The following is a 14,706-nucleotide window of genomic DNA, read 5'->3' as shown; positions in this document are numbered from 1 at the left end:
TTGGTATTTCACAAATCCCACTATAATTTTATTGACATCCTAGGTCTTCTGTCCATATACCTCATGACTAGTGATTTTTAAAAACAATTTCAATAATTCCGGCTCTATTCCTTTTCCTCTTGCCCTTAAATATGCTGTAACCTATTCTTTTTCCACTTTTATCACCCACAGATGATTCATTGCTTTAATTTCTTCTTGTGATCGAAACTCCTTGTCTGAAAGACATCAAATTAGTAACGTCTAATCTGGATGATTCCTGAATAGAATTTTCACAAACTTTTCGGCATGCAGTACTCTGTATGGTTAAGAAAATTAAAATGTGAGGCCCATTTTGTCAGGAAGGCTAAATATAAAGATTCTTTCCTAAGCAATGCTAGGCAAACTATAAATATGACTGATGAATCATATGAAAACTACAGAACACAATAGGTAATAATATCTTATGATAAAGTGCCTTGTTCTTCCACAGTTTTGATAATATTTTGGATCAAATCACATCCCTCAACAGCACAGTGAAATATCAGGAATATATCTCCCTAATGCAGCCCATGTTCTTATGTGCCATCACTTTTCAACAGATGTTTGAGTGCCTACTTTATGTATAGCATGCCACTATTATGAGTGGGTTATTTTGTTTCCAAATTTATTAAGCATGTTTTCAAGACTCCTTACAGCAATTTAATATGGTAAGATCTTTAATAACAAGGAAAATATGATAACACACTGTTCATTCAAGAAACATTTATGAAGCACCTACTCTGTGTACAATCTAGCTACAGCCACTATAGGGAGGTAGGATAGAAATAAATCAGTTTCTAACTTTAGCAGTCTGTATCTTAGAAAGGAAACAGCGGGAGAGAGAAGAAATAAACCAACATTTGTTGAGCAATGTGCAAGTTCTCTCACAAATGTTCTCATGTTATCTTAACCTTAATCTTGTAATGTACTAAATATTATTTTTGATAGAGAAAAAAACTGAGTCCCAGAGCAATGAAGTAATATACCCTTAAAGTCAGAAGACCAGTAAAAATAAGATCAAAGATTTTACCTCAATTTTGTTCTACTGATGGTCTGTCTCTGAGTACACAACACCAGGCCCTAAAAGGCAGAAAGAAAAAGTACCACGGAGATAAACGGTTGCAGAAATTTAGTGCTGTGCCTTCGTGGAATAGGAAGCAATTATTAAAAGAATACACAAACAAATAAAGATAAAACTGATACTCTATTAAACAAGAAATCAGGCTTTCTCTTACCATTCTTGACACAGTAAAACAGACTGGAAAACAGCACGTGAAAACCCTGACAAACGTTCCCGCTGGGCTAGAGGCAGCACTTCTCAGGGCCGGCCTGCTTTCCCTGCACCCGGCTCTTTGCACGTGCTCCGTGCCGAGCATCAGCTGCGGAGCTGCAGGGCTGGTACATGATGGGAGGGCACTTCCAGCGCAGCGCAGGTACTTTACTATTCAGGTTGTTATGGGGAAGTTTCTTTCCCGTGGTCCTTTTCATAGGCAGGACTTATGGGAGAGTAACAGCTGTAAAGCAGAAGCTAAACTTTAAAATGCAAATGCACCTGATAACTCATACAGAATCCAGTCACAGGACAATAAGGGTCATCTGAAACAGACTTGGAGACACACATAAAACACATAAAAACTCCCTCCCCCCCACTTACTCCTCTTTCACCGACTGCCGCCATTACTCTCAGAAGAGTGTGTGTGAGAGTTTGTGTGTAAATGGTTGAATTCTTCACAATCTGAGAAAAAGTTATTTTTCCTGAGAGTGTAAGTTTTGATAATGTTCGAAGATGGAATAGATCCATTAAAAAAGAGGATACTTTCCAAACTGGGAAATCTAAGTGGGTATTTATAACAGCTGGTCTTAGACTCCTGCATTAAGTGTTCTTGGAGACTGAAATAACTGGTAATATTCAGGCTTCACAGGAGACTCTACTAGTCTTGGGCCCACCCAGGGCAGGGTCCCCTCAGAAGGTGGAGCTTCAAGGGAGCCCCACCTGGGGAGCAGGAATCAGGCAGGCGAAGGGAGGAGGCCACAAGGGGCCCTGGAAGGACAGTTGTGGTGGGGACACTGAGGCTGTTTCATTCTTTCACTAATAAACGCTGCGATGATTTAAGAGTCTTAAATGATTTCCTTTCGATAACCCCCTAGAACTGAGACTGCTGGGTCAAAATGTGTGCAGACCCGTCCTCCCGCCTCCTTTTCCCCTTTTCCTCCATCTTTGCCACACATTCCGTTGTGCAAGGGTGGGGGTTTAGGCGTCCAGGGAATTCCAAGTCCCCAACAGTTTGTTGTTTCCTCCCAGGGTGGTTCCGGTGGGCTCCGAGGCCCCGGAAAAGACGCCTTGGGGAATGTTCGCTGCTGCGGCTGGCGGGGGCGAGGCCTGGGCAGGGACAGCAGCCGAGGCTCCGGTCATTCCCACCACAGTCCAGTCGTTCTGAAGTGTAGCGAGAAATAGTTTTCTCTTTAAATAAAACAGAAACGAAATGGTTTCTTCCTTCAATGTAAAGTCACAAAGAGCTCCATTGAGTCCTAATTTTAACTGGGTTTCCAGTGACTCTAAGGAACACATTATTGTGGCACTTGGACACCACAGCTGTGTGAATACTAAGTGGTTCTGAAATTGTGGCATTTCAGGGTAGCACTTGAGTTCGCAGTTTCAGTTCTAAATTCCAGATGAAAAAACAGCATGGAATAGTTTACAAAAAGTGCATGAAATAAGTGGGAATGAAAATTCTGAAAACAGGAATAAGGAAAGTAAAAGCACCTTGGCCAAATCACACCAGAAGGAAAAGTGAGACGGGGCGCACACTCAAAAACCACCTGAGCAGGGGTCATGTCACACCTGCACCGTAAGTTCACCACGGGGCCCCGTCATGCTCAGTCGTCACTGAACACAGTGGTTCTGCTTCCCTCTGTCCTCAGACACCTGCACGAACTGCCTGTCACTTCATCCGCGGCTCGCCTTCAATGCCGCGTCATCACAGTTCTGTCCTGATCACACCAGTTAAACCAGAAGGTCCTGTCTGTCCCCAGGCTCCTCGGTGGTCTCTGCAGCTTCTCCCCATTCATTCGGATGCATTCCCAGGCCGGGCGCAGAGTGATCCTGTGAGACCCAGGTCAGCTCCTGCTGTGCCCGTGTGCAACCCCCAAGGCTCCCCAGTCCCATCAGAGTCTCACCGCCAGCAGGGCCTGACCGGCTGCTCTGGCCACCCCCACCCTCTCTCTGACTTTGCATCCTTCACCACCTTCCTTTTGTAATGCGCTGAATTGTGACCCCTCCCTGCTTCAATTTCACGTGCTAAGGTCCTCACCCGTGTCTCAGAACGGGCCTTATGTGGCTGAAAGCTTGTTGCAGATGTAACGAGCTAAGATGAGGTCATGCTGGAGTAGGGTGGGACCCTAATCCTAATCCGCTATGCCTGGTGTCCTTGGAAAAAGGGGAAATTTGGACACAGACACACACAGGGAGAATGCCACGTGAGGACCGGAGTTACGCTGCCACAAGCCAACAACCTCCAGGAGCCCGGGAGAGAGGCCCGGAGCAGGTCCCTCCCGACACCTTCAGAGGAAGCACGGCCCTGCTGACACCTTGTTCTTGGACTTGTTGATTCCAGAACTGTGAGACCTTAAGTTTCTGTTGTTTGAACCACTCAGTTTGTGGCACTTTGTGACAGCAACGCTAGTGACTAATACACCCGTGTTTGCTCGTCAGCCACTCTGGACTCCACATAGCTCCTCACGCGGGCCCAGGGCAGTCCGTCCCCAGGGCCTGGGCACGCACGGCCACTCCCCTGGGGCTCTGGACAACGCGACCTGCACAGCCGCCCCCGCGGGATCCTGCTCTGGCCTCTGCTAACAACGGCACCCCTGCCCTGCCAGCCTCTCCCCTGCACCCCGTACTGTTTTCTCTGTGGCACTTTCAGGATGTAAAATACTTTCACAAATTTCTTTACTGTCTGTCATCCCTGCCCCAAATGTAAGCTCCATGAAGTCAAGAATTTCGCTGATTTGTTCACTGTACATGCTGAGTGTCTAGAATAGGAGGCTTCAATAAGTATTTGATGAATGAATGAATGAAAATAAATGAAATTTCAAACGCTAAAGCTTGAAATTAGGGTAACTGCAAAGCTATGCTAATCAAGACATACCTTTTTAAAGACACATTCTCGGGCAGGTGCAGTGGCTCATGCCTGTAATCCTGGCACTCTGGGAGGCTAAGGCAGGAGGATCCTTTCAGGTTAGGAGTTCCAGACCAGCCTGAGCAAAACTGAGACCCCGTCTCTACTAAAAATTGAAAACTTAGCTGAGTGTTGTGGCAGGCACCTGCAGTCCCAGCTACATGGGAGACTGAGGCAGGAGGATGGCTTGAGCCCAGGAGTATGAGGTTGCAGTGAGCTACGATGAGGCCACTGCACTCCAGCCAGGGCAACAGAGGGAGACTGCCTCAAAAAAAAAAAAAAATAATAATAATAATGAATTAATTAAATAAAGTGACAGTCTCCTAGTTTTCTGGGTGCCAGAGAAAAACAATTATGGTTCTGGACTTCAAAGAACTTAAAATCCTAATAAATACACGCAGCTTGTAAAAATTAAATGTTTAGTCCATATTTGAATTTCATCAAGATTTTGGATTCTCTAAAAATGTTTAATTAAACCTACTTTTGAAAAAGTTACTACCTCCCACCGAGTATTTCAGTAGCTGGTATTGGAAAAGGAATCTGAAGGCTCACTGCACCGTGCAGTTGTTATGGGGAAGCATGAAAGACTTTCTCCCTTGCAGGGGAGGAAGTTCCTAGAGTGGACAAATACATGTTCAAATTTAAATCAGAACTGTGCCAAGTGGCCCCTGTTCCAGTTTAGGCCGAGCTGACACGACCGTGCTGAGCACCAGGAGGCCCAGGCGCTCCAGCGGCTGCGAGTCCCCACGGCACGCGGCTGGACAGCGGCTTCCACACAGGCCACACGGGGCGACAGGAGGGAACCAGCCCGTGCAACTCTTGTCCAGCCCCACACGCCTGTGACTTTCCATCTGACGTCCCGTCACCTGGCAGTTGCCCCTTGCTGCCCCTAGATGTGTGTTTTACCACGGCCCGCAGGAACCTCTGCTGATCCAACTGAAAATGGTCTTGTCTTAGTTTATAAACACACAGAGTCATCCTACAGAACATTATGAAATCAAAGAAAAAAATTATTTAATTGTTGTCATTTTGGTAGATATTTTCTCTGTTTTCACATAGTTGTAATTAGACTATGTCTGTATTTTCTATGTCCTGATTTTTTATTCCGTATTATATTGTAATCATTTAACCCCAATGCTTTATTAAATGAATACTGCTTTGTAACGGTGGTGTAGTGGTTGCCCACAATTTAGTTGAGTGGATGGACCATAACTGACAATCATTTTCCTATTGTGAGACCTTTATTCACAAGACCTCTACCCCAACCCCAGTTTTCTGCTATTTTCAACTACAGTTACTATCTCCACCTTTTGTTAGTGTCCTCCACATGTTGCACCATCCTTTACTATAAACATTCAGGAGTGGGCTCCTCAGTGAGGAGGACAGGGCTCACCGGACAGATCTGGGTCGCTTAAACAATGCACATTCCCAAGAAAGGGCTGTTTTCCTCCCCGGCCCTGGGCTGGCTCCTGGGAACTGAGCCCTTGGAATGTTTGACTGATAAGAGTGTTCTGCACGAGCTTTCCCTGACAGTTTACACGAACCTGGCTCACAGCAAAGGCCTGCTTTCCCTCCCAGGCTGGGGCTGCACTGAGGGAGGTGAGTCACGCAGGCTCTGTGCGCACCACGCCTGCCGGGCGCCCAACAGAAACCCTGGAAACCAGGCTCAGGTGAGCTCTGGCTGACAACACTTCACCTGTGTTGTCCCCATCGTGGCTGGAGGAATTAAGCACATGTGTGACTCCACTAGAGGGGACTCTTGGAAGCCTGTGCCTGGCTTCCTCCAGACTCTGTGCACAATTACATCTGAGTCCACTGGGCGACTCATCAAGCCTGCGGGTGGTCGTGGAGACAGACCCCTGACACACCTCACGACCCTGACTGGCATTCAGTTCCAGATAATGAAAACTACTCTAGATGGTTAAAAAAAATGTATTATCATGTATTCCGTAGTTACCAGAATTGCTGGAATGGCTGAAAAATTAGATGGAGCTTCCAGGAAGTATTTCTAGCCCCAGCATTTCCCTACTTCTGCCAGAATCAGAAAGCCAGCAAAGCAAGCAGCTGCTTGCTGTAAAAGTCACACTGCCTTAGCTACGACCTGGGCCAGCAGAACGGGTGCCTTGCTGCTCCCCGAACCCAGTTCTGAACGCAGGCAGCTGAGGGACAGAACCTGCATCCTATCTGGACTTGCAGCTGCAGGGGCATGTGTGAATGTGGTATTTAGCTTCTACAGTGCTCGAAGACACACGCAGGAAAGTAGAATTCATGCTGAGTGAGCCAATCACAGTGTCTAACACACTGTGTTACAGGATATAAACATTTTAGTATTTCTTGATACACACTGCCAAAAAACATTTCCAAAAGATTGGAAAAATTCACAGTGGCAATAGCAATGAACGAGGGTCCAGTTTTCCAACACTTTAAAGTTTTCTAATGGGGGAAAGGCAATCTCACTGGACAGAAATGAACACTCAGTAGTCTCTCTGTTTTCTCTGAAAAAAAAACAGATTCCTATAGATTGTGGTTAGGGGTAATCCCCTGCTTGAAAGTTGGAGATTGTAAACCAACTAGTCTATGACTGTGACTTTAAGGAAAAAAAGCAAAGCAAGGCACTCATTTATATAGTGCTGGGCTGGGCAATTTCGGTTATTATTGAAAACTACTGAATAAAGTAAGTGAAAGGCTTATTTTACTTTTATAAGTCTCTTCACTTACACATCCCCCTTCTCACCGTTAATGGAAACGTCATGTTCCTCAGCTCGGCCCCTCCAGGCCTGCGTCTCCCCCATCTCTCCTAAATAACTGCCAGCAGCTCCCTTGGAAAGAGGGATTTGGGCCTGGAGCCAGGTGTTTTGGCCTGTGAGGTCGAGACTGTTGCTGGAGACCTTTAGCTGTTGGAGGACGTAACGTCTCATCCAGCTGTGTGGGAAAATAATACAACTGTGATGGAGATGTTTGCACAAACAAGGGATGGCATAAATAACAATGGCATAAACTTCCTAATTCTTCACAAGAACTGATGACTTTGCAGTTACTGAACCCTGGAACCCTGTGGTAATCTGTCATCCACTGAGAGAAGCGAGCACAGGGTGTGTAGGACACACTGGCAGCGAGGTCCTGCTCTTGCAAGTGTGACGTCAGCGCACAGAAAGTCGCCACAGGGCAGAACGACAAACGCTGACAGCCGTCCTCGCTGCGGGTAAGGTAGTGAGTGGCTTTTACTTTATCCTCTTGCTTTCTGGATTGTTTGAAAATTCTAAGATGAGCGTGTATTATTTTAGTACTCAGAAGGGAAAAATCGGATTTTAAAAATCAAGAAAGACAATCATTCAAAAAGTATACTGTAATACCCCAAAGTTGTTGTAGATTTAAATTACATAACTGGTAAGATGGTGTTTTTAAAAATTTTACAGTATTTGGAGAATGTAAGATAGTAAATTTTCCTAAATCCATAATCTCTCCTTCCTACTTAGAATTAATAGGTCTGATGCCTTTAGGTATGTTTAGCTTCAGAGTTTTATTTTAAAGGGATTTCTATGGCATAACATAATGCCTATGGTACTCTTAATAAAAATCATTTATAATGGTCAAATTATAACAATTTTGGTCTCATTAAATTTTTCTGAAAATAAAAACGTACCCATTATATACCAGTTTGAACGTAATTATTTTCTTAAATTTTCAAAATAATGTAGTATAAAATATTAGTATCAAAGAAAATTTAAGGGAAATTATAAAGCAACTACAGGGTTCTTTGAAATAAAACCGAAGATAAAAACAGTATTGTGCAGACTGAAAATCAATCAGACTTCGTATCTATAAACACATCATCAGAGGCACTTTAACACTTGTCTAGTTGAACTGCTACAGACAGGACATGTTTGAGGAAATCCAATCTGTAAGTCTAACTCCAATTACCATTTCTTCCTGCTAAAACATGGAAATAATTTGTTGGAAAAATCCATGAGCAGTGTGATTAGTTTGATTTTTTTCATAAAGATTCTTTTATAATTTGGGCTAATATCTTGAAGGCCTAAAAGAGAAAAAGAGATAAGAATTACTTAAATTAGGATGTTACTTTGGAGAAGTCTGTCATAACTTTAAAAATCCAAACAAAGTATCCACTTGAGATAAGGCAATGAACAGTCAAGTTTAACATCAGCTTTATGTGGGCAGGATGCCATCCGCGCCTGCTAAAATATGTACACAGAAGTACATCAGACTTCCAGGATTTTCCTTTTGTTTTTATAGACCTCAAGATTATCTTTTTCTATTTTACTTATATCAAATTATTTTACATTTTTATGTAATCTCTCACCTGCATATACATTCCCTATAGTTTCAATTGCCCAACTCTATTTACATAAAAGCAGAGCAAACTTATGAAAAACACATTTAATGACATGAGACAGCAAGTGAGTAAGGCACACACCAAAAATGGCCAACTGCAGGAATGGGTGTGAACTCTCCTCAAGTTTAACAGCTCTGTTCAATTTATAGCTCTTCCGTTTGGATTTCCAGATACATAGTCCTTAGGACATTGTTTCTCTGCTTTTTATTTTGGTTAAAGGTCGACTGTGATTAATTTAAGACTATTATTCTACTTGACCCTGCAGATACATTTTTCTTCAAGGAGACTGATGACTGTCATGAATTTGTACTTTTGCCTCATGGTAACTCAATGAAGGAAGGAAAGAGATTTTCCTCCTAACGTGTTGGTAATTTCCCAGCACTGTTCAGCAGGTTCTGAGAAATTATTCACGAAGACAGAAAACTTTAACTTCATCTCAGTCTCATTTGTTTATAAAAGTCTAGCAACAAAGTACAAATGAGTCTTTTAATGGTGGTTCCTAACTGGTCGACTAATATTTGGTCTTTAGAAACCTCAAAAGACATTAAGTACTGTTCTAATTCACAAAGTAAACACACACTGAGTTACTCTGCAGAGACTACTGTACTCACCACGTCCATCTGCTCTGCAGATACTGAAGAGTAGGACACTCTCACGTAAGGTTTAGGAGCTGAGCTATCGATGTAGAAGCCATTTCCAGGAAGCATTATCACCTAAGAGAGTTTGTGGAAAATAAGTAATGTGCCATTAAAGAAAAACTACAAGAAAATATAGGTAAACTTCATCTCAGAGTGGAAAGGACGTTTTAAGTTTGAATGTGTTGCTCTGAGGGCTGTCTCCTAAAGGAATACGTGAACGTTAGTTCGCTTATCAAAAGCTGCCTTGCCTCAGGAGGGCATCTCACAGCTCAGCAGCGCTTTCCAAGGTGACGCTGGCTGTCTCAGACCTGTCGGCTTGTGCCTTGCTTCTGTACGGCAAAGCTTGGCCTGGAGCCACGGGATGAGAACTGATTGAAGAGTGCCCGCCCGACAGACAACAGACAGACACCTGTGGCTAAAAGCAATTACCCTAAGGGACAGTTCCTGCTTCACTCCTGACTACCTGTCCCAATCCACAAAAACTAGATAAAGAAATATAGAGCCACTCTGTTTCTGTTTAACCTTTCTGCTAAGTGATAGCTTTATCTTAGAACTTAGAAGTTTGTCTTAGAAAGATTTTGTAACTGTTTGCTCACATAGATAGGGCTAATTAAGGGATCTCTAGACACTTTTTGGGAGACTTTTAACCTACAACAAACTACCTGTTATTATGTAAATCTGTTACCCCTGGCAACCCATCACTGTACCAATAAATACCAATGTGAAACTTCACTTCGGCCTCACAGCTCACGGGAACGCTGGAGGTCTCCCGACCCCCCAACTATTATAAAATCTATTCTTTATAAAACTGTACTTTCGTCTCTGTGTATTCTTCTATTTCTCTACTCTATTATTTCCTTATCCTTTGCGACGACCCCTGCCTAAGGGACCCGATTTTTTGCTGGGAGTGTAGCTAACTCCCTGCATGAATGCAGTTCAAGAAATTATAATAAAAATTAATTTATATAAAAATTGTGTATGTCATACAATAAACAAAACTGTATGCATAGAAACAGGAAAATGTTTACAATAAATATGGCAAATGCCACCTCCTGTGGATATATAAGGAATCCACAGAAACAGAGAAGAATAAGACTCAAATTCTGGATTTAATGTGCAAAGAAGAGCTTATTAAAGAAATAGAAATAGTAATAATCACAAACGTTTAACCTAACTAGAAAAGTAATATAAATTCAAGTAACGAGATACCATTTTTAAGTAATCAAGTTGGAAAGTGGGTTTTAGGCTGGGGCCTGAAAGGTGAGTGTTGGCCAGGCAAAACGTGGGGAACAGCACTTGAGGGAGAAGATACAGAGTCTAAAGGCCCTGAGATGGGACGAAAATTGGTGCAAAGAGCTGAAAGGAGGCAAGCCACTTAATCCAGAAAGTGAAGGAATAACGATACTCAGTGAGTGCGTGAAGATGTGGTGGCGGGACAGCGGCTGTTCTTGGTGACCACTGTGGCAGACACAGCTCCCTGACTGCAAACTCCACTTCCTCTGCTTCCTGGCACACACACACGCTCCTTCCCTGGCCTCTTTCTAGTGACGTGTGGCCGCCTGACAGACTTCCATCCAGTGGATGTGAGCTGAAGTCGTGTGTGCGACCACTACGCCTGGCTCACAGAGATCTTCCCGTGTGAGATCCACACGGGCTCTTTCCCTTTTGTAGCCATCCTGGAGTCCGCGTGTCGCAGACTGAACAGCAACGAGATGGAAGGACCCAGGCTCTCTGGATCACTGGTGGAGCAGAGTTGCCTGAAGGTCTCATCTTTGAATTTCATGTGAGTCAGAAATAAACTTGCACTGTATTAAGTCTTTGAGATTTTGCAGTTTATCTTTTATGACAGCATCAGCCAGCACAAGGATGACCTTCAAACGCATTAAGTAGCTGCCTGTGGTTACACAGTATAAATCTGGGCACTGGCAGTGGGAACCAGAGGAGTTGGGAGGGAAATGATTTGGGGAAAAGATCTGCAGGCAGAAGGTGGGTTCCTCTGTCCTCATTAATAATGAAATGAAAACCATTGTTTCTCCCAATGTGGTGGAAAGGGTTTGGAATGTACTAGAAGGAAAGAGCTGTACGAGGAGGAGGGGGTGGTAACAGTCTCTCTGCAAGATGAACAAGATCTGGGCGAGGGCACTGTGATGAAGGTGGAGACTACTGGGACAAGGCAAAGGCACATGCGACAGGACATAAGGACTAAATGCAGGGAACTGAGAAAAGTACAGTGAAACAGAGTCCACATCCTCAGCACCCAGCTCAGAGATACTCACAGAGAGCCACTAACCAAACGTTTCTGATGATAATGCCAGCGATAGAAAGGCAAGGAAGGTATCAACTCGATTTGTTATACTAAAATGTATTTGTAAAATAAGGTAGTTAAATATTTATTAAGTACCTCCTGCATTCTGGGACCGGGATTACAACAATTAAGAAGCCCTCAGTCCTGCCCTCAAGGGAGGTGGCTGGAGAGGATGACGCCTTTCCCAGGTGTGGGGCCAGGGCTGCAGTCCAGGCAGGCCGTCTCCAGCCCTACCTTGCAGAGCACCTGTGTCCTGGGCACTAGCACAGCACTTTGCCACCGTCCACCCAACCTGTGCTTTAGCACTTACTGCTTCAAGACAAGTGACTCCAGAACCAGATCTCAGTGTTTATAAAAGATTGACAGACATGGTAATGGAATTAATTAATGGAGAAGGCAAAATTTATTTGGTAAACTGGAAAGTGGCACAGAAAAATATTTAGCATTTTCAGCTTAATCAATGTCCCCAAATGAAATCTAAGGAGACTTATAAATTTATAAATACAAAAGCAGAAGAAAAAGAAAGCTAGAAGACATTCTCCTGAGCTAATCTTAAGTGAAAAATCAGGAAACAAACTTTTCTGTGTAATTTAACCATGTGAAATAAGTGCACAGCCACAACACCAGAAGAACACATACAAGCTCTTCAAGAAATTATATCACAGATGGTCACAAATTTGGGTGGTGAAAATATGGGCTATTTAAAAAATTTTTCATTGTGCTTTTATGCAGTTTCCAAATTTCCTACTGTGAGTATACTGTACTTTCACAATCAGGAAAAACAAATCCCTCCATTTTCAATACTATTGGCTAATACTCACTGAGCATTTTCTAAGCACTCTGCACATACTACACCATTCCATGACCACAGCACCCCTATGAGGGAGGGATTCTCACTGTCTCTATTTCACAGATGGAGCACCAGGAGGGTAACTCGCCCAAAGCCACACAACCAGGAAGGCGTGGAGCTGGGATGCCAACCCAAGGACTGGCGCTGCAGAGACTGCTCTCTCTCAGCCACTATGCTAATGACCGCATTGCCATTAAGTCAGACCAGATGAATAATTACGTAACCCCAAACCTGCTGTGATTTTAATAATGAGATAACATATCTAATACTAGAACATTATGAGTTCAGTGGTGGGCAACAAAAGACATCTCTTTCCATTTCGATTCAAGTAAAAAATGACTTTAAAGAAAAAGCATAACTTTGCGTTAGGCTTCCCCATCCCTCATCTCCCAATTTTACCTCTTTCTTAATGAGTTTTTCTTCAATCAGTTGTTTTACATCAGAAATGCCTTTAATTTTAATCCATAAAAACATTCCAGCAGTAGGAACGTGCCATTCTGCCAAATCTACAAACAAAAGCAGACAACAAATGTCTTCTGAAGGAAGGATTGTGGGTGATATCAAGATGCTAAATGGCATAATGTAGTGATTATGAACGAGCGTTTCCAACAAGTTCCTTCAGTGATAGCATTTTAAAAACTGTCATTTTAAGAGCCCTGAAAACTGATGTTCGCTGTTTTATTTTCGAGAGTCAGTGTGCGTGGCGGGGGGTGAGAGGCGGGGGAGACCGAGTCGCTCCCGTGCGCACGTTCCCCAGGGGCTCAGCCTGGGCGCAGTGCAGGAAATGCACAGCCTCCCTCCCTCGCTCAGCTGAGCCCACCCAGACAGCACCCCTGGGTCAAGTTTAGAAGAGGATCCTTCAGCTCTTCCTGGAGCCTCCCAGCATCTCAATAAATCCTATCATTTACATATAATTTAGAAGTTCAGTGGAGTAGAATTTTATCAGAATGTCATTAATTATGCAAAGATGTGTTTAAATTCAAGAATTCCAGAAGCATTTGTAGGCATTATGTTTCATTGAGTATTAGAGAAATCAAGAAAAGATAATTTGATTCCATTACTGTCTTTTCTAAAAAAGAAAATGGCATTGATTAAAACATTTTCTTCAGCACTTCGATGCAAGAGGTAGAATAGTACCCTTTTTTTGTTTTTAGACTCTTGCTCAGTTGCCTGGGCTAGATTACAGTGGTGTCATCATAACTCACTGCAACCTCAAACTCCTGAGCTCAAGTGATCCTCCTGCCTCATCCTCCCAAATATCTGGGACTACAGGTGCATGCCACCATGCCTGGCTAATTTTTATATTCTTTTATTTTTGGTAGAGATGGGGGTCACAGTGTTGCTCAAGCTGGTCTCAAACTCCTGGTCTTAGGATCCTCCTGCCTGGCCCTCTACCAGTGCTAGCATTACAGGAGGAAGCCACTGCACCTCGGCTAGTACAGTACTCTTATAAAAAAGATAATGATTCTATTTTTACTAAGACTTTATAGGGAAAGACATATGACAGAAAAGAAATTAGTATGTTTGGTTTATTATTCCTTATATCAAAGGCACTTTCATAATATAATTAAAGCCTTTTAATTCATTTGCCTTTTTTCCATAACAAAAAATAAAAACATCCTACACTCAAATTAGCAATAGATAATATTAGATAAAGTAGGTTAATGATTAGAAGGCAAATATGCTGTAAGGCGAGACTACTTCATCTTTATACAGTTTAGTTACAAAAGAAGTATATGGCTTCTTTGACAATTCTTCTATTTGAAGCAAAATTTTGAAAAGAGTCTCAAATTTTTGGATATGGAGGTTATTTAGGTTTAAGTAAGTTATTGCTGGTTGGCTTTCATATTTTTTTTTTTTTTTTTTTTGAGACAGAGTCTCACTTTGTTGCCCGGGCTAGAGTGAGTGCCGTGGCATCAGCCTAGCTCACAGCAACCTCAAACTCCTGGGCTTCAGCAATCCTACTGCCTCAGCCTGCCGGGTAGCTGGGACTACAGGCATGCGCCACCAAGCCCGGGTAATTTTTGCTATATATATTTTAGTTAGCCAGATAATTTCTTTCTATTTTTTTAGTAGAGAAGGGGTCTCGCTCTTGCTCAGGCTGATCTCGGAACTCCTGACCTTGAGCAATCCACCCGCCTCGGCCTCCCAGAGTGCTAGGATTACAGGCGTGAGCCACCACGCCTGGCCTTTCATATTTTTTTTTACATGAAAAATTCTATATAGCAGAGATGAAAATGGTAAAGAAGAAATAGGTTTGTATATTGTGACTTCGGGGATCACTTACAGGGCACCATGTCCCTGGCAAGAATACTCCTGGGAGGTTTCTTCCCACCAGGACTGTTAATCACATGCAGGGTTCA

General features: G+C 43.1%; 1 protein-coding gene across 3 annotated transcripts in view; it reads right to left on the bottom strand.

Annotated features, from left to right (window-relative positions):
- Positions 1–7,696: 7,696 nt before the first annotated feature.
- The window catches only part of LOC123638697 (kynurenine/alpha-aminoadipate aminotransferase, mitochondrial-like), a 28,149-nt gene continuing 21,139 nt past the window's right edge, over positions 7,697–14,706 (bottom strand). For 2 of the 3 annotated variants that reach the window (XM_045552503.1, XM_045552502.1), the window contains 3 exons: positions 12,743–12,849; positions 9,162–9,263; positions 7,697–8,232 (listed from right to left, as the gene is read on the bottom strand). In XM_045552503.1, coding sequence (XP_045408459.1) covers positions 8,191–8,232; positions 9,162–9,263; positions 12,743–12,849 — 251 coding nt within the window. In that variant the 3' untranslated portion in view covers positions 7,697–8,190. Of the gene's footprint in view, positions 8,233–9,161; positions 9,264–12,742; positions 12,850–14,706 lie in introns of those variants that run through there. The other variant, XM_045552505.1, reaches the window with a different exon arrangement.

The sequence above is a fragment of the Lemur catta genome, chromosome 5, assembly GCF_020740605.2.
Source record: "Lemur catta isolate mLemCat1 chromosome 5, mLemCat1.pri, whole genome shotgun sequence".
Lineage (NCBI taxonomy): Eukaryota > Metazoa > Chordata > Mammalia > Primates > Lemuridae > Lemur > Lemur catta.
Note: the sequence above shows the minus strand (reverse complement) of the source record. Positions and strands in the feature narration are given on the sequence as shown.